This window comes from Pan troglodytes, chromosome 4 (genome assembly GCF_028858775.2).
Source record: "Pan troglodytes isolate AG18354 chromosome 4, NHGRI_mPanTro3-v2.0_pri, whole genome shotgun sequence".
Taxonomy (NCBI): domain Eukaryota; kingdom Metazoa; phylum Chordata; class Mammalia; order Primates; family Hominidae; genus Pan; species Pan troglodytes.
The window spans coordinates 1,710,353-1,729,642 of NC_072402.2; the positions used below are offsets into that span (position 1 = coordinate 1,710,353).

Consider the following 19,290-nt stretch of genomic DNA (forward strand, 5'->3'; position numbering starts at 1 on the left):
TCAGGGAAGGGACTCTGTCCTCACTGCCGGGCCAGCACTGCCAGGATCTGTTCCCCCCAGGCCACACGCACAGACACTCACGGCTTCATGCTGAAGAGGTCTTTGAAACCGGATAGGCTGGTGTCTCTGTTCCTGTACTTCTCAGCAATCAGCTTCTCCCTGGTCCAGGTCATCTGCACCTTGTCTGGCGTAGGCGGCGCTTGGGTCCTGGCTGCCGCTGCGGTGTGGGACGCGGTGTTCCTGTCGTGGATCAGCTGGGCCTGGCGGGCCCAGGACTCGGTGAGACCAGCTGGTCTCAAAACTCCTCTGGGCGAGAACGACCCGGGATGCCAGGCCGGAGGTGAGGCCAGCTCACAGAACGTAAAGGGCCCTGTGTGCCTGCCCCGGGACCCAGCCTGGCATCCCACACTGGTCCTGCGCCGCCCCCGTGACTGCCTCCCTCCTCCCAGGCTTCCCGACCAAACGCTCACCCCCTCACCTTCCCGCCCTGGCCCTGAACTGGAAAGGCCCCATGACCCCATACTGACAGGAGGTGACACGTGCTGGCAGAGTCTCCCCCTCACCTGACGGGGCTCCACACACGTGTTCACCCCAGACCACCTGCTCGCCCACACGACCAGCACGCAGGCATCCCCGTCTCAGGGAGGCTTGGGGCAGGTGGGGCCGTGCCAGCATCCAGGCCCTGTCCCCGGGGAAGCAGGCTGTGTCTGACCAGCCAGGGGACGTTTGGGGGCCGGCCAGGCTGACAGGGGCCCTGTGGGGCACCGCTGGGGCCAATGACAGGGCCGGCCCCCTGTGCGTCACTTCTGACAATCCGAGGAAAATGAAAACACCGTCCACGCCCCTAGCTGTAGGCGCCGAAGGGGAAGTGGCGCCCTCACCGCGAGATCGCACCAATGACGCAGCCCCTGGTGGTTAAACACCCTCCACTGGGTTCTCATTCCTCCCTGCACCCTTCACGCCCTCCATGCTGTCGTGGCCAGCCTGACACGTAGGCCAATGGGAGCTCCCAGACACGGGTGCCACCTTGGAAGTGGTATTTATGCACACACCGGAATGGCCACCTCTCCCACTGTGGCTGGAGCCCCGCCTGAGTTTGTGACGCAGCCCGGGGAGCCACTCGTCCCAGGGGCATCAGGAGTTTGTGAGCCCCGGGGTGATTTTAAAAAGCCAAAGGTCCAGAGTGATTTCACTGGACCAGGTTCTTCTTCCCCGGATAAAACTGTTTAACTTGGATGTCGGTCCTTCCCGAAAAGGAAGAGATTGGCACAGATGGGGGAGGGCCTGGGGCTGCCTCCCTCTCTGGACACAGACAGTGGGCCCCAGGCCTCTACTCATTGTGGCTGGCGCTGCAGCCACCTCACAGCCCGGCCCAGCCTAAATTTCCCATGGCCTTGAACGTGAAACCAGAGCCCAAGGGCTGCCCGCTCTCGGCAGAGCCAGCGCCGCCCACCTGGCCCGAGGGCCACCGTGTAAGTCACTAGAGGGTGTCCACCCAGCGTCTGCACAGCAGCTCATCCAAACCCCGGCTTCTGCAGAGCGGTGACACCTCCAACCCCCACCTGGCCCAGGAGGGGCCCTTCGAGCTCGAGCTTGCTGTTCCCGCTCCCGGTCCCTCCTCGGTCAGCATTTGCTGACTCTCCACACTGAACTTCCCATCAAGCCATGAGTGGATTCTTGTTCCTAGCTGGACCCGGGCTGAACCCTTGTGACGCCAGGGCGACCCTGCCGGATCTCAGGGACCTGGCCTGGACAGAAAACAGAGGATGTGGGTCCTCCCAGACACTCCCGGCTGCCCGGACCCCCGTGGAAGGGGTCTCTGTCCACAGACAAGCTGGGCGGCCCCCCGTGTCCTGCATCTGTGCCCACCCTGACCTGCCCGGGGTCTGGGAGTGGGCAGGACCGCAGCTCCACACGCCTTTCTCTGTTGGGGGAGAGCAGTGGTCGCTGCTTAGTGATTCCGGCTGTCAGCGCATATGGCCCCACACGCAGACCTGTGTACTGCAGGTTCCTGCTGAGGCCGAGGCCCCAGGGCAGACAAATCCTCCATCCCTGCCTCCGCCGTCACTGCAGTCTCAGAAAACCAACACCTGCACCTGGTCTGCAGACACACGTGTGTGATACCAGCCTGGTGGGACCCACGAAGACCCCATGAGGCCGTGATCTCACAGAGCTGAGCATCCCGCTACCAGGTGACCCCCGTGCCGTCCTCCAGTGCGAAGTGACCACAAAGACGCCTGCCCTTGGGGTCTCACAGTGGCCATGGGGCCCAGGCCAGTATAACTCAGGTGGATACACCCAGACGTCCTCAGCAGCCTACAGTTACCCACGGAGCCAAAGCCGCTGCAGCCAGGCGGCCAGCTTCCACGCACGGAGGCTGCACAGGTCTGCGTCGGGGGGTGGGGGGTAGGGGGGGTGGCACCTCCCCTCCAGCTCGCTTCCCTCCCTCCCTGCACACTCACTCTCCCCTCCCACTTGGTCTTAGGACAGAAATCTGTGCATGCTGCGGGGAAGGGCACTGAGGGGCTCCAGGGTTTCAGGCTGTGAGACAAAGCAGCCATCTTAAGCAGCTGTGGACACTCATCCGGCTCAGAAGCCGCTGACCTGCACGCTGCTCGGTTAGAAAAGCTAAGTTCAAAGGTCTCAGCCCTCGTCCCTTCCTGCACATGAGCATGCATCTGGCAGGCTGCCGTTCCTCTAACCAGGCACCCGCACGCCCAGGCTCCGATGAGCTCTGGCTTTGACACCACTCCTGTGCTCCTGCAGGACCTCTGCCACCTCCACGCAGGCTGGGGGCTGAGACTGCGACGCAGTACCTGAGGCATGCTCTCTGGAGGACCCTCGTGGGCTGCAGGAGGGTCCCAGAAAAGACTCAGCGAAGCCGGCTATACTTCTCAGAAAGCCTGGTGTCTGTGGCCACGGCCCCCACGTACCTCTCGCTCCTGCTCGTTCTTGGACAGCTGCATCTGCTTCAGCATCTGCGACCTCTGCTCCATCATTAGTGTCCTCTCGTAGGTGAAAGCAGATATGTCGTTTTCAACCTAGAAAGTTCCCAAGCACGTAGTAAGCCCGGTGTGCACAGAACCACGGATGGCTCCAACACCAGCCCGGTACCCAGAGACCGAGCCGCCCCGAGCGGTGGGAAAGGCCACGCGTCCCGGGCCCCACAGGCCCCCTCTGGCTCTCAGGACCCCCGCCCAGTGGCCAGGAAGGTGTGAGCGCACGATGGGCAGTCACGCCGCACACACGCTCTGCTCATGTCCCTCCCCGGGACCCTCCGACCGGGCACAAGGGCAGCTGTGAGGACAAGGCCACAGCCACAAACCAACCTGGCACACACGGCTCAGGGCGAGGCACTGCCCCATGGGGCTGCATGATCCACGCTCACAGGTGTCATTGTCTATGCTCAGGGGAGCTTGGCACCATGGGAAACCCACCCAGAACACATGGAGAAGCCACAGCACAACCTCAGCGCCCGCCATGCAGGACCCCTGTGTCTCACCCACTGCACCCACCATGCGGGACCCCTGCGTCTCACCCACTGCACCCACCGTGCGGGACCCCTGCGTCTCATTCACTACACCTGCCGTGCGGGACCCCTGCGCCTCACCCGGAACATCCACAGTGTGGGACTGCTGCGTCTCACCCACTGCACCTGCCGTGCAGGATCCCTGCGTCTCACCCACTGCACCCACCGTGCGGGACCCCTGCGTCTACACCCACAGTGCGGGACCCCTGCGTCTCACCCACTGCACCCGCCGGGCAGGACCCCTGCGTCTCATTCACTACACCTGCCGTACGGGACCCCTGCGTCTCACCCACTGCACCCGCCGGGCAGGACCCCTGCGTCTCATTCACTACACCTGCCGTACGGGACCCCTGCGTCTCACCCACCGCACCTGCCGTGTGGGATCCCTGAGTCTCACCCGCCGCACCCGCCGTACCTGCCGCATCCGCCATGCGGGACCCCTGCGTCTCACCCGCCGCACCCGGCTCATGGGAGTTGGGAGCAGCTGTGCCTGTTAAGCACCAGTATTTAAAACAGCACACCAGATCAGGCGCGGTGGCTCACACCTGTCATCCCAACACTTTGGGAGGCCGAGGCGGGTGGATCACCTGAGGTCAGAAGTTCGAGACCAGCCTGGCCATCATGGTGAAACCCCATTGCTACTAAAAATACAAAAAAAAAAAAAAAAATTAGCCAGGTATGATGACGTGTACCTGTAGTCCCAGCTACTCAGGAGGCTGAGGCAGGAGAATTGCCTGAACCCAGGAGGTGGAGGTTCCAGCCTTGGGGACAGAGCGAGACTCTGTCTCAAAACTTTTTTTAAAAAAATAAACAGCATGCCAGACTGAATGGCAGCGACCCAGACGCCCCTCTCCAGCCAGGTGACACTTGTCCCTGCGGCCAGAGCTACGGAGGGGTGGGCAGCCCCAGCCCTGCCAGAGACATGGCTGGGAGCATGGGGGGTGCTGGGAGCTCCAGGTTCCCGGACTTCAGAGCTAACAACCCCTGCTCGGGAGCTGGTGAGCTGCTTCTGGCACCACGGAGGGGCTGGGGGTGCGGCTGGGGCCATGGGCTCACTTTGCCTGTTTCCTCTGGGCCCCAGTGGCCGCCCCACCTGGCCCCCTGGCAGGGCTGGTTCTCCCAGGCAGCATTTTGTTACTATTTTACTAAGTGGTTTTATGACTTGTAAATAACGTTATTCATACGACTATTAGCACCAATAATAACCCCTACAACCTCGAACCCGCAAAGCCTTGTCCAAACAAGACAAACTCCAGCCATCGTCCCCGAAGACACAGCCACATGGAAACTAAGCCCAGTGTACAAAACTGGGCAGAAAACCATCCAGCGTCACGCAGGCCTGCAGCCCTCGGCCTAGGAAAGGTCCTGCAGGGCAAGAGGAAGAGCAACCCCATAGGACAGCTGAGTTCCACGGGAACTGACACAGAAACACAGAAGGTTGTCGGTGAGGCACGAAGCCGTGCCTGGCCTCACTCACAGCCCGACACGAACCAGGAGCAGGTGCTCGGGGCCTCTGCCATACCCAGGGCTGGGGGACTGGGGGGCTGGGGAGACCGCACCTCCCAGGCTGCTGCAGGGGCACAGGTGGCTTCCTGGGGCTGGGGAGACCGCACCTCCCAGGCTGCTGCAGGGGCACAGGTGGCTTCCTGGGGCTGGGGAGACCGCACCTCCCAGGCTGCTGCAGGGGCACAGGTGGCTTCCTGGGGCTGGGGAGACCGCACCTCCCAGGCTGCTGCAGGGGCACAGGTGGCTTCCTGGGGCTGGGGAGACCGCACCTCCCAGGCTGCTGCAGGGGCACAGGTGGCTTCCTGGGGCTGGGGAGACCGCACCTCCCAGGCTGCTGCAGGGGCACAGGTGGCTTCCTGGGGCTGGGGAGACCGCACCTCCCAGGCTGCTGCAGGGGCACAGGTGGCTTCCTGGGGCTGGGGAGACCGCACCTCCCAGGCTGCTGCAGGGGCACAGGTGGCTTCCTGGGGCTGGGGAGACCGCACCTCCCAGGCTGCTGCAGGGGCACAGGTGGCTTCCTGGGGGTCAGCGTGACAGTCTCTATCCAGCTTTATGTCTTCCCAGCACCCACCTCCAGGAGTCCAGGCCCCTGAGGGCAAAACCATGCGCTGGGGTCACGGGAGCTGGAAGAAACCAGGACTTTGCGGGTTCTGACTTCAAGACCAGTGTTGTCGGCGTGATCCAAGTGGGGTCAGAACCCACAAAGTCCCGGGACCGCCAGCAGGACCAGAGGAGAAGGCACAGCCGTGGATCCGGGTGGGCTGGTAGCGAGCAGGCATGGTTCCATCCAGCACAAGGGGCCCACCAGATCCCCAGGATCCAGAGCTCCATGCTTGGGGGCCGGGAGCAAGCGCTCCAATGTCAGGCCTCCGCCCATCAACCCCGTCCTCTCCAGGCGTGAAGGACGGGACGAGTCTCTGTCCAGGCCCTGCCTATAGCTGACCGAGGGCCTGTCTGTCCCATGTGACAGCTGCAGCCTGGCCTCACTGACCAGTGCCCCTCTCCCCGGGTCCCGACTGCTGATGTGTGGTTTCCAGCCGTGGAAAGGTGAGCCTATCTGGGGAGAGCACCCAAAACGGGAGGTGCTCAGAGGTGCACCCACCATGGCAACACCATTGAGGTGTGAGGTCCTGGACGGGGTCCCGGGCCGAGGAGAACACGGGACCATGGGGCACACGGAGATGCTGATGCCGGCTCTAGGGCAACACCCACACCCGCGTGACACGAGGTGTCCACAAGGGACACACGGGGCTCTGTGCTTTCTGTGATGTCCCGGCGATTCCAAAACCAAGCCTCCTTGACCACCCTGCAAGGCCTGGCAGCCCCCGCCACAATCGCCACCGCCTTCTCCTCCCCACCTCCACCTCCACCCCCACCTCATGAGGCCCACAGCCCTCCCCGGCCACCCCCCACCTCCTCCCCACCTCCCCCCGACCTCCTTCCCTCAAGCCCGCGGGACTCACCGTCTCCACCACCTCCGCCTCCCCCGACCTGCTCCCTCCAAGCCCGCGGGACTCACCGTCTCCACCACCTCCACCTCCCCCCAAGCCCGCGGGACTCACCGTCTCCACCACCTCCGCCTCCCCCCGACCTGCTCCCCCCAAGCCCGCGGGACTCACCGTCACCACCACCTCCGCCTCCCCCCAAGCCCGCGGGACTCACCGTCTCCACCACCTCCGCCTCCCCCCGGCCTCCTCCCCTCAAGCCCACGGGACTCACCATCTCCACCACCTCCACCTCGGCGCTGATGCGCAAGTGGTACAAGAACATCTGCAGGTCCTTCTTCATCTGGATGCTGTTGTCGTCCACCTGGGCCACGGTGAAGATACGCATCCGGCACTTCCTCCACACCTGCAGACAGGGAGGGCATGGCTGTGGGGCCTCGGAGGAGCCCGTCCCGGCCCGCAGCACGTGGGGTGGCCGTGCTCCGGCTGGCGTGTCCCCGTCGCACGCCCCACCTTGTGCTGGCGCAGCAGGAAGGGCAGCAGCATGAGCATGCCGCCGTCGTGCACGATCCACCACACGTCGACGTGGCCCCCGCCGAAGCGCTCCTGGTTTTGCGGAAACAAGTCGACGTTCTTGGCCACCAGCAGAGCCTGGTGCGCGGCGGTGGTGTCGCGGACGGTGTCTGCGGAGAGAGGCGGCCGTCCGCAGGTCATCTGAGGCCAGGGTGCGGAAGGGGCCTCCCCGGGGACTCACAGCCAGTGCAGGGGCGGGCACGGCGAAGCGAAGGGGGTCCCCACAAAGCCCCCACCCTCACTCCGTCAGCTCCTCCAAGGACCAGCCAGAGACTCACAGCAGAGTTCAGCTGCTGGTCATGTGTCCAGGGAATCCCCCAGCCCCTGCGGGGCTCTGAGAGAAGGGGAGGGAGCGCCTGGACACTTTCAGATGGCTGCTCCCAGGGCCAGGGCCTTCGACAGCCTCAGAGCACACACCCTCGGGTCGGTGGCCTCAAGGCCCATCAGGACCTGACAGTGCACGGGCCTGGGGACGTCGAGGGGACAGTGAGGAGACAGAGGGGACGGCGAGGAGACGGTGAGGGGACAGAGAGGGGACGGCGAGGGGACAGCGAGGAGACAGAGGGGACGGCGAGGGGACAGCGAGGAGACAGAGGGGACGGCGAGGGGACGGTGAGGGGACGGCGAGGAGATGGTGAGGGGACGGTGAGGGGACAGAGAGGGGACGTCAAGGGGACAGCGAGGAGACAGAGGGGACGGCGAGGGGACAGCGAGGAGACAGTGAAGGGACAGTGAGGGGACGGCGAGGGGATGCAGAGGGGACACCGAGGGGACAGTGAGGGGACGGCGAGGGGACACTGAGGGGACGGTGAGAGGATGCCGAAGGGCCGCCAGCCATACCTACCCACAAAGTTCTTCCAGGAGAAGGGGTTGTCCTCCTGCTTCCAGGATGCGGGCCAGGCCATGAGCACCGTGTTGTGTTTCAGGCCGCCCAGGCCGGCCGACTGGATCAGGTGGGACATGCCATCCCGCAGGCTGGACGAGACCACCAGCTGGCAGAAGCCCTTGGTCTTCTCTGTGCTCATTAGGGACCGTATGTTCTGCGGGAGACAGGACAGGTTGGTGCTACGGCCCCCAAGAAGCAGGAATGGGGTGCAGAGACCCACGCCCACCACCCACGGTGGCCAGGGCACCCGCACCACCTCCTCTGTGGACCCAGCAGGAGGGAAGGCCCGAAGGCTCAACGGTGTGCTGCGGTGCTCCAGGCCGCTGTGTGTGTATGTGTGTATGTGCGTGCGTGTGTGTGCGTGCGTGTGCGTGTGCTCACACACTGGGGAGAGAGACAGAGCAGGTGTGACTGATGCCACGTGCAGGGGATGTGGAGGGCTGCTCTGGGGACACAACGCCAGGCAGTTCTCTGAGGCGATCCACAGCATCCCAGACCCACCCCCAGTTCACTCGGACGCTCTGGGCCAGGTTCATCCACCTGGTGCATCAGAAACACCCGAAAATGGGCCAAATGAGCAGCTCTTCAAAGGGAGGCCGTGGGGTCCAGGATGCAGCACCCTAACAGCAACGGCGGGGGGCGGGGGTGGGGGACTGCCGTGTGGTCTCCTCCCGGGCTTGGGGGGGGTCACTGCTGTGTGCAGTCTCTTCCCAGGGGTGTCTGATGAGGCTGTACCACGGAACGGCTTGACTCCATGGGGTTTGCACGTGCGTGGCCGAGGACCTGCCACACACTAAAGCCGTGCATGTGTGGACGCAGGCCTCCCACCCTCTGACCCTCAGGCCCTGGAACCCCAGGGCCTGCCCTGCTGGGTCTCAGCCTTGTGTGGTACCAGTGGCCCCTTCCCACCTGATTCTCCCTTTTGGAGCAAACATGCCTCTCCTGGCTTGTCCCCTGCTGCATTCTGGGATAACCACTTCCTCACTTGCACATCTACAGACACAGCAGTTTTGTCCAGGATGGACCAGACCCCGCATTTCACTGGCTTCTGGTTTGGATGCTTAGAGGATGAGATTTGGGAGCTCCGAGCAATGAGATTTACATGAGAGTTGGGACTCAGAGCTGGTCTGTGCAGGGCTCAGACTTCAGGAGACACTGAGATGGGGTGAACATACTGTACATGTGTGGCAGATATGAATTTTAGGGCCGAGAGCTCAATTGCAGTGGGTTGAATGGTGGCCCCAAAAAAGAGGATACCCACATCCCAGCCCCAGGAACCTGAGAATGCAACCTTATTTGGAAAACCTGTCTTTATGGATGTATTGAAGAACCCTGTAATTAGGTTATGATGTTGAGAGAGCATCCTGGGTCAGAGGTGGGCCCTGAAGCCACTGACAAGTGACCTTACAGGATGAAGGCAGGAAGAGCTCTCAGACTGGGAGGAAGAGACTGCGTGGAGGCACAGGCGCCCAGGGTCGCCCGGGGGCCCAGGAGCTGGAGGAGGCAGGAGAATCCTCCCGGGAGACTCTGGAGGCAGCGTGGCCTGCGGTCTCCTTCATCTCAGACTCCTGGGCTCCAGAACTAGGAGAGAACAGACGCCCTTTGCTGTGAGCCGTGTGGTCTGTGTCCCATCACAGCAGCCCCGGGCCACTCAGGGATCAGAGCCACCACCTGCCCCCTTTGCCGAGATTCCAGCGGCCCCTACGTCAGCCTGACTGATATCCTCACCCCCTACCCTGGCTCACACCTAGAGCTCCACCAGCCCTTCACACACAAAACAACATCCAATGTTCTCCCACGGCCCCACTCCTCCTCAGGCATCCCCCGTCCTTACCCTGCTCTCCAGACACCTGCACCTTCTGCCCAGCTGCCCGGGTGCAAGACGGGACAGGGTGCAGGGCCAGCAGATATGCTCCTCTTTGAGACTTTTGTTTAGGTCAGGAAAGGCCTGAACACGTTACCCCCAAGGGGCACCAGCCAGCAAGCGGAGGCAGGGGCCCCAGAGAGGCAGAGACCAGCTGGAGGCGGACGCTGCGGGGTGGACACAGAGGTCTCTGGGCAGGAAGGCACAGGGAAGCACCCGCATCGGGGGTCATGTGGGAAGGCGGCAGGAAGCGCGGCTATTTCAGCAAAGGCCACACAGCAGCCCCTTTATGCGGCTGCTTCTCATCCCCACGAGACCCCTCTGCAGGGCAATTCAGGTTCTCTGTTCTTGTGCCCCCATCTGGCCGGAGAACGGAGCCCAGGGAAACGGCTGTTCAGGATCAGCCAAGTTTGGATGCAGCCACTGGAGGGGCCATGAGGGCCTCCAAGTGCTGGAGCCACGTCACGGGGCCACTTCCTACATGACTGGCTGCTGTGCTCACCCCCACATGCTGGCTCCGAGGAGTCGGAGCTGGGGATCTCAACTCTCTTCTGGCCTCACTGTTGGGAAAACCACCTTGCAGGACTGCAGGGTTTCAGGAGGACGCGGCACTGCCCTGGCCTGGCAGGAACTCAACACTGTGTCGGGAGACCCTGTTATCGCAAGTCAGCACTGTGTTGGGGACCCTGTTATCACAAGTCAACACTGTGTCGGGGGACCCTGTTATCACAAGTCCCCGCACCTGCCGGGCGCAGCAGTCACAGAGGCCTCCGTGCAGACAGACCTCAACCCGGAGGACAACAGGCAACCCGGAGGACAACTTTACGAGTGGGGAGCAAGAACACCAGGGCCTTAGGACCCCTTTTATGCCAATCAGTGCCACACAGAACAGAGCACAAGGGCGCGCATGAGCCTCCCTGGCAACTGCATGAGTCACAAAGCTGCACACTTCTTAGAGAAATGTCCATGCTTTACAGACTTGCCCAGACCGGGTGCCGTGGCTCACACCTGTAATCCCAGCACTTTGGGAGGCCGAAGCAGACGAATCACTTGAGCTCAGGAGTTCGAGACCAGCCTGGCCAACGTGGCGAAACCCCGTCTCTACTAAAAATACAAAAATTAGCCGGGCGTGGTGGTGGGCACCTGTAATCCCAGCTACTGGGAGGCTGAGGCAGGAGAATTGCTTCAACTCGGGAGGTGGAGGTTGCAGTGGGCTGAGACGGCACCACTGCACTGCAGCCTGGGCAACAGAGGGAGACTCTGTCTTAAAAAATAAATAAATAAAAATTAACAAACAAAGAAATAAGAAAAGATTTGCCCAGATTTCTCTAATTTCACACTAACGTAGCCACGATGGAGGAGAATACAGCTCCCCAGGGCAGTGCAGCCCCAAAGGCAGCCAAGGGAAGGCGGGGCCTGCGGCTGGCTCCAGCCCTCGCAACCAATGCAGCTAAGTGACAGCCAAAGGCTCCCTGAGAGCAGCGGGGGCAGGGTGCGCTCGTCCTCCCGTCCGCGAGAGCGGGCTCCTGTCTGAGGCTGCCCCAGAGCCCCCAGCCGAAGGGCTGTCGGACGGAGAGGATCTGCCTGTGAGCTGCGTTAACGTGAGAGTATAAGTGAGCGCAGCTCTTCCCATAGCCGTGAAGACTGTGGCAGAGCGTGGCAGGGGGTCCCGTCATCCCCCAGTCACTGCAATCCCTGCCCTGTCCCTCATGCGCACAGACGCGCCCTCACACACCTCCAGGGAGGCCAGGCAGTGCCAGGATTCTTAGAATCCATGCCAGCAGGGCAGTTCCAACTCCGGGATTCCTCCTAAGAGCATTCGAGCATGGGATAAGGAACACGGAAAGGGACATATGGGGACCAGGACTGTGAACATCCCCCCGAAAACCACGATACCTAAATCCACGGGTTCACAGTCAATAGCAGCTAACGCCTGAACCCGTGGTGAGCCATGACGCCGCCGTCAGGGAAAGGGAAGGCCCAGGGCATCTCCTGTCTTCCCTGGAAAAGCGAACCTGCGCAACAGCCTGAGAGGGTGGCCATCCACGTGGCCAACGTGGCGGGAGCGGCGGGGGCCATTTTTTACCTCCATGGGATCCTGGCCCTAGGCCACGCCACCTGAGGCTGCTACCGTCCACGTGCCCACAGCCCTCTTGAGCAGGGTTCCCACCCCTAGGCTGACCGGCCCGGACCTGAACGAGCCTCAGTGCGGCTGTGGTTGTGCAGAGAAACGGACGGGGGTGGGGGGTGGGGGGTGGGGGGTGGGGGTGGCTGCAGATGCCTGGACACACCCACAAGGTCCCAGTGGGGGCCTGGCAGCAGGGAGCTGGCTCCCAACCCACAGCAAGGACAGAGGGGGCACCCGCATGGGAGGGACCTCGGACACACACCACTGTGACAGGCACTTGGTATAGGCCCCACAGACTCCCACACACACGAGGGGGAAGGAGGAGGCTCGAGGCGCCCACGGCAGCCAGCCCTGCCTGGGAATGAGGTGCCCTTGGCATGAAAATCACGCAGGTGGGCACTCAGAAGCTCCCTGCTTTAGCAAGAAATACAGAAGTAACTCCAGGTGACGTGACGTGACGTGACCCCACAGGCTTTCATCGTGTCATCATTCCGTTTCTGGATAGTGTGAAGCTTCCCATAAGAAGTTTGAAAATCAGAGAAATGAAGACACGAAGTCTCAGACCCCGATGTCCTGGGGCAGCCGACTGCAGCAGCAGGGCTCAGAGCTGGCACCAGCATGCTACATGCCCAGGGCACTCACCCGTCCCTCCCCACAAAGCTCTGAGTGGGCAGAAATTCAGCAGCACACGGGCATCACACTTATGCAGCCCCCAGTGAGCCCCCAGCACACGGGCATCACACTTATGCAGCCCCCAACACACAGGCATCACACTTACGCAGCCCCCAGTGAGCCCCCAGCACACGGGCATCACACTTATGCAGCCCCCAGTGAGCCTGAACAGCGGGAGACTGAGCTTGCAGCAGAACCATGACTACGGCTCTGGACGGGGCTCACCCATGGCAGGAGGAGGCGGTCCCAGGGTTCGCCCTTGGAAAGCTAATGGCCCTCAGCACCTCCCAAGCTTCCCGGGGTGCGGCTGGTGCTCCCAGGCCTTAGCGCGCTGCTCTGAGCTCAAAGCCACCACCACGGCTAAAACACAGCAGCACCGTGTTGACACGCTGCAAGAGGACATGCCAGGGCACGTTTCCTGTGCAGCTGGGGTGGGAAAGAGGCCTGGCCCCCAGACCCCGCCCGGCCCACCTCCTCGGCCCGCTGAGCCTCCATGTGCTTGTCCAGGTACGTCCCCTCCAGCACCGAGCCCACGATGGTTAGGCCCTTGCCGGCCTTCAGCTGCGACGTGAAGGACAGCAGGCGGGGGTGCTTCACGGCCTGCTCCGCGTCCAGGTTCAGCATCACCAGCACCTGGGGCCTGCAGCCAGGGTGGGACGGCTGTTACCACGGCAACGCTCACCCGGGCACGGCCCATCAACAGGCAGGGCAGATGGGACGGGTGGGGCACACGACACAGGTGGGACGGGGGATACACGACAGGCGGCACAGGGGACAAAAGGGGCAGGTGACAGATGGGATGGGGAAACGTGACACAGGTGGGGTAAGTTGAACAGGTGACAGGTGAGACAGGCCACAGAAGCCAGGTGGGACAGGCAGGACTGATAGACAGCTGGGCGCTAGCCAGGCAGGACAGGGGAATAGGTAGGTTAGACAGGTGGGACAGGTGACATGCTAGACAGGTGAGACAATGGCCCAGGACACACACCTGAAGCCCCTGCCGAGGCCCTGAGGGGACAATGGCCCAGGGCACACCCCTGAGGACCCCACCGAGGCCCTGAGGGGACAATGGCCCAGGGCACACGCCTGAGGCCCCCGCCGAGGCCCCTGAGGGGACAATGGCCCAGGGCACACGCCTGAGGCCCCCGCCGAGGCCCTGAGGGGACAATGGCCCAGGGCACACGCCTGAGGCCCCCGCCGAGGCCCCTGAGGGGACAATGGCCCAGGGCACACGCCTGAGGCCCCCGCCGAGGCCCTGAGGGGACAATGGCCCAGGGCACATGCCTGAGGCCCCCGCCGAGGCCCTGAGGGGACAATGGCCCAGGGCACACCCCTGAGGCCCCCGCCGAGGCCCCTGAGGGGACAATGGCCCAGGGCACATGCCTGAGGCCCCCGCCGAGGCCCTGAGGGGCAGAGGCTTCCCAAAGATGGCCTTTGCTTCAGCAGGAGCCACCCTCTCCCACCCCAAGCCCAGGGCTGTGCCAGCAGAGGGGCCGGCTCCCCACACCCCCACCCTGCAGCAGGGACACCCCCAGCCCCCAGCTGCGCCATCCGCTCTGCAACAGGCAGTGTTCACACCCCAGACCTTGCCTGAGCGGCTGAAGGTGAGAGACCCCTGAGACTCGAAGGTCCCCACTCAAAGGCCGACCTCAGAAACGGCTCTTCCGTGCGTCTGAGGACCATGGGGCATGGGCGGTGCTCACCTCCAGTTCTTGGTGTGGGGGGGACCGTGCTCCACGCGCAGCAGGGCGTAGCGGGCGGCGTTCAGGGACAGGCCACGGATGCCATCGCCCCACTCCTTCTCGGCCCTGTGGGAAAGGAAGTCAGGGTTTGTCCAGCCGCGTGCCTGGAGGCTTCTCTCCCACCTGGGAAAGAGGGGACTTCTGGGGGCAGGTGAGTTGGGGCAAACAGAACCCCCGGGAAAAGTCCCTGGATGAGGAGGGAGGCCTCCATGCCCACCCTTGCCCTCAAGGGAGCCCGTCCTAGGAGCCACTGGGTCAGAGGGTGCCGTGGCTGTGGAGGGAATGAGGTCTACGTCCAGCACGCGTGAGGTGCCTTCCTCACAGGACGGGGGGCAGGAGGCCCGTGACAGGGAAGTGGCTGGACCCCGGGCACGAGGTAGGTGCAGGTGGAGGGAGGGTGGGCGCTGGGGCACGGGGAAGGACGCCTGTGGCTGCCGAGTACAGACACAACCTGGGGACACCTCGCGAGACACGTAGCAGGAATAGTCAGCCGTGGGCTCACTGCCTGCTGAGGACGGCACGAGACAGAGCTCCAGGCTGGAGACCCTGTCCACAAGTGCAGGCACCTCGGCCTGGCTGGAAGTGGGAGGGAAACCCCAGCTTTCACAACACAGCCCACCTGGACGTGCTCCCAGCTGCCCCTGTGAGGGCACATGACGCTCAAGCCCCAGGGAGGCCCCTCCAGGGAGCTGCCCCAGGCATAGCATGAGAGGGGCCTGCCCTCCCGTGCGCCGGGTCTGTAAGGGGGGCCGACAGCGCTTACCCGCGGTACTCGATGTACTTGTAGATGCAGCCAGCGATGAGCATGGCGGACAGCGCGTAGTACCAGGAGCAGATGAACATCAGCGCCAGGCACAGGCTCATACCCAGAAAGGACAGGGTCCTGGGGGCGGGGCAAGTGGCTCAGGGGTGGCCCAACGCCATGCAGCCCCCACACCTCAGCCACCACCACACGGACACTGCCCCTCCCTCAGTAAAACTCTCTGTTAACACTAGGAAAACAGTCACTGACGCCTGACGACCATGGCTGTACTCAACCACCTCTGAGGGGTGACGTGGCTCCCTGGGCCCCTGTGGGAGCTGTCACTCCAAAACCCAGTACACAGCTCCAGCTCCCAGCGTGCACACAGCACCTCGGCTGTGCATGTAACAAGGGGCTGAAGCGTCCACCCAGCGCCTGATTCCTGGGGAGGGGAGTTAAGAAGACCCACAGCCCTGATGGGCTACGCCCCAAGCCTGGGAAGGCTGGGCTGACCACAGGAGGTACAAGGCGCATGCAGACACCTGGGCATCCTCGTAACCAGAGACCTTCCTCAGGTGCAGTCTCATCAGCTGCGCAGGGGCTTACTCCGCAAAGGGACAGTCAAGAACACACTGGGGTCTTCAGGCCCAGAGCAGCTGGCCTTGCAGAGGCACCCAGTGTCCCAGCCTGTGGGGCCCCTGATGTCCGTGCTGAGCGGCCTCACCAGTGGCAGAGTCACCCAGTGTCCCAGCCTGCGGGGCCCCTGATGTCCATGCTGAGCGGCCTCACCAGTGGCAGAGGCACCCAGTGTCCCAGCCTGCGGGGCCCCTGATGTCCATGCTGAGCGGCCTCACCAGTGGCAAGGCACCCAGTGTCCCAGCCTGCGGGGCCCCTGATGTCCATGCTGAGCGGCCTCACCAGTGGCAGAGGCACCCAGTGTCCCAGCCTGCGGGGCCCCTGATGTCCATGCTGAGTGGCCTCACCATTGGCAGAGGCACCCAGTGTCCCAGCCTGCGGGGCCCCTGATGTCCATGCTGAGTGGCCTCACCAGTGGCAGAGGCACCCAGTGTCCCAGCCTGCGGGGCCCCTGATGTCCGTGCTGAGTGGCCTCACCAGTGGCAGAGGCACACAGTGTCCCAGCCTGCGGGGCCCCTGATGTCCGTGCTGAGTGGCCTCACCATTGGCAGAGGCACACAGTGTCCCAGCCTGCGGGGCCCCTGATGTCCGTGCTGAGTGGCCTCACCAGTGGCAGAGGCACCCAGTGTCCCAGCCTGCGGGGCCCCTGATGTCCGTGCTGAGTGGCCTCACCAGTGGCAGAGGCACACAGTGTCCCAGCCTGCGGGGCCCCTGATGTCCGTGCTGAGTGGCCTCACCAGTGGCAGAGGCACACAGTGTCCCAGCCTGCGGGGGCCCCTGATGTCCGTGCTGAGTGGCCTCACCAGTGGCAGAGGCACCCAGTGTCCCAGCCTGCGGGGCCCCTGATGTCCGTGCTGAGTGGCCTCACCAGTGGCAGAGGCACCCAGTGTCCCAGCCTGCGGGGCCCCTGATGTCCGTGCTGAGTGGCCTCACCATTGGCAGAGGCACACAGTGTCCCAGCCTGCGGGGGCCCCCGATGTCCGTGCTGAGTGGCCTCACCAGTGGTAGAACTTGAAGCGTGGACGCCAGTTGGGGGTACGTAGCAGGGTCTGCACGGCGCAGGCCAGGTTCACGAACAGGTAGCACATGAGGAAGAACCTGCAGGGACGGCCGGCCACTGACACGGGCCCACTGGGCCCCCGAGCCCCCAGTCACTGCCACCTGGGAGACCACCCTTGTCACTGTCCCTCCCACCTGCGCCTTGTCTCCCCATGTCTGTCTCTGCACGTGAGCTGACTCAGACTGATTCCGAATCAGGCCCCCTCAGGTTCCAGCCATCCTGTGACCACCTGGTCCATCAAGAGATGGGCCATCGTCCCTTCCCCAGCAGCTGTCTGTCCAGCCACACTGTCCCCGGCTGACCCCAGCGGGTGGCTGCCTGGAGGCCTGTGTACCTGCCTTCCCCGGCGCAACTCCCTTCCCGGCAGGATCCTGACTGCCCACAGCTGGCCATGCCTGTCTACTGCTTGTCCTGAGCAGGACCTCCCATCCACACTGCCCCACGCTCCAGGCCCATACACCCATCCCCAGGTCCCCGTCCTGTGGGGGCTCACATGGAGAGGATCGGGGCCACGCTGTCCAGAGAGGCGATGAGGATGCCAGTCTCGCAGATGAGGACTGTCAGCAGCAGCGCCCACGTGGGCTCCCCGTTGGCCTTCCCGTGGCCAAACACCTGCAGGGAAAAGGGCAGGAAGATGGGGCAGATGACACCACCCTTTTAGGAGAGAAGCTGCAGGCTGCTCAGGTCTAGCCCAGATGAATCTTAAAGACACAGACCAGCAGAAACGCCTTCCATAGTAGGAAACGCCTTCCATAGTAGGAAACACCTGCAGGGAAAAGGGCAGGAAGATGGGGCAGATGACACCACCCTTTTAGGAGAGAAGCTGCAGGCTGCTCAGGTCTAGCCCAGATGAATCTTAAAGACACAGACCAGCAGAAACGCCTTCCATAGTAGGAAACACCTGCAGGGAAAAGGGCAGGAAGATGGGGCAGATGACACCACCCTTTTAGGAGAGAAGCTGTAGGCTGCTCAGGTCTAGCCCAGATGAATCTTAAAGACACAGACCAGCAGAAACGCCTTCCATAGTAGGAAACACCTGCAGGGAAAAGGGCAGGAAGATGGGGCAGATGACACCACCCTTTTAGGAGAGAAGCTGCAGGCTGCTCAGGTCTAGCCCAGATGAATCTTAAAGACACAGACCAGCAGAAACGCCTTCCACAGTAGGTGCCCGGGACATCACGCGGCTGGCCTGGGAAGAAGCCCTGACAAAGGGCTGCAGCCCAGGAGGCTTCAGAGCTGTGCCTACGCCGGGCTTGCCTGCAACCTGTGTGGCCCCAGCCTGCCCCCCACCTGCCTCAGTTTCCCCGACCACACAACACAGGACCAGCATCTCCAGGGCACTCGAGGTTCCCCAGACCCTGTGGTGACCTTTCTCATCAGGCCACCCTCACCTCCCAGAAGCTGAGGCCCATGGGGCCTGTGTGCCTGTCCCCTTCCTGGACACCATGCCCTAGGCCCGGCTGGGACTGAAGATGCAACCACACAAAGGCCCTGCGGGTCGGCACCCTGCTGAGGGACCAGCGACGGGCAAGGATGGCTCTGCCATCCACGACCTTCCCACAGCTGCCCCTGGGCCCAAGTAGCAGGAGGAGCTACAATCGGCAGCTCTGGGCACAGCACACGGACAGGACCCATGCGGGCGTCCATGCAATCCTCAGAGCAGCCACACACACTGGCTGCAGGTGGCTGGTGACGCCACCTCCCACGGGCTGAAGAGCTCAGCCACACAGAGAAAGACGTGGCAGGCAGGCAGGCAGACAGAGGGCTTCTGACCAGACAACAGACCAGGCACCTCTGGACACATGGCTGTGGGCCCTCACAGCCGCTCCTGACACACCCAGGGCCGAGCTCGGAGGGACCTGCAGGCAGGAGGGCTGGAATTGCCTCTGCCCACCACCCACCTCCCACCACTCCCATGCTCCGTGCAGTGGCCAGGGGCAGAATGACCACCATGGGGTCCAAGCTGCAGGCGTGCGTCCCACACACGGCACTGTAAGGATCCCGCAGGGGAGGAAAGCCCCCGACCCTGACCTTCCAGGGTCCCCCCTGACGAGGGCGCGGGACTCACCTGCAGGAAGGGGATGATGCCGTCACGGGCAATGGCCTGCAGCAGGCGCGGTGCCCCCGTGAGGCTCTGCAGGCCGGCACCGCAGGTGGAGAAGAAGGAGCCGATGACGATGACCCAGGGGGAGGGCCAGGCCAGCATGCCGATGACCAGGTTCCCCTGCAGGGCCTCCCCGAACCTGCAGGCAGGCGGGCGGGCGGGCGGCTTTCAGAAGTGAGCCTAAGTCAGACAAAATGTCTTCTCCCACCCAGAGCGAGGGGCCCAATGCAGTGAGGGCGGCTCCTTGGAAAGCTGAGGCCCGGCCTCCAGTCCCCATTGGCTGAAACCTCCACCAGGCTCTGCCCAGCATGGCCAGAATGCTCTGGAGGGTCTTCAGCGGGGGAGGGGGTCCTGCTCACCTCAGGGTCGCTCTTGGGAGCAGGGAAGACCCAGCCTGGCATCA

The 19,290-nt window shown here is 63.3% G+C and overlaps 1 protein-coding gene across 8 annotated transcripts in view; it reads right to left on the reverse strand.

The window, feature by feature from the left end:
* SLC12A7 (solute carrier family 12 member 7) overlaps positions 1-19,290 on the reverse strand; it is a 108,201-nt gene that overhangs the window by 7,167 nt on the left and 81,744 nt on the right. For all 8 annotated transcript variants that reach the window (XM_054684135.2, XM_024356527.3, XM_054684140.2 and 5 more), the window contains exons 12-22: positions 18,852-19,026; positions 17,277-17,395; positions 16,723-16,821; positions 15,109-15,228; positions 14,307-14,411; positions 13,075-13,243; positions 7,898-8,093; positions 6,994-7,163; positions 6,755-6,886; positions 2,934-3,041; positions 82-260 (exon numbers count right to left, since the gene is read on the reverse strand). In XM_054684135.2, coding sequence (XP_054540110.2) covers positions 82-260; positions 2,934-3,041; positions 6,755-6,886; positions 6,994-7,163; positions 7,898-8,093; positions 13,075-13,243; positions 14,307-14,411; positions 15,109-15,228; positions 16,723-16,821; positions 17,277-17,395; positions 18,852-19,026 — 1,572 coding nt within the window. The remainder of the gene's footprint in view (positions 1-81; positions 261-2,933; positions 3,042-6,754; positions 6,887-6,993; positions 7,164-7,897; positions 8,094-13,074; positions 13,244-14,306; positions 14,412-15,108; positions 15,229-16,722; positions 16,822-17,276; positions 17,396-18,851; positions 19,027-19,290) is intronic.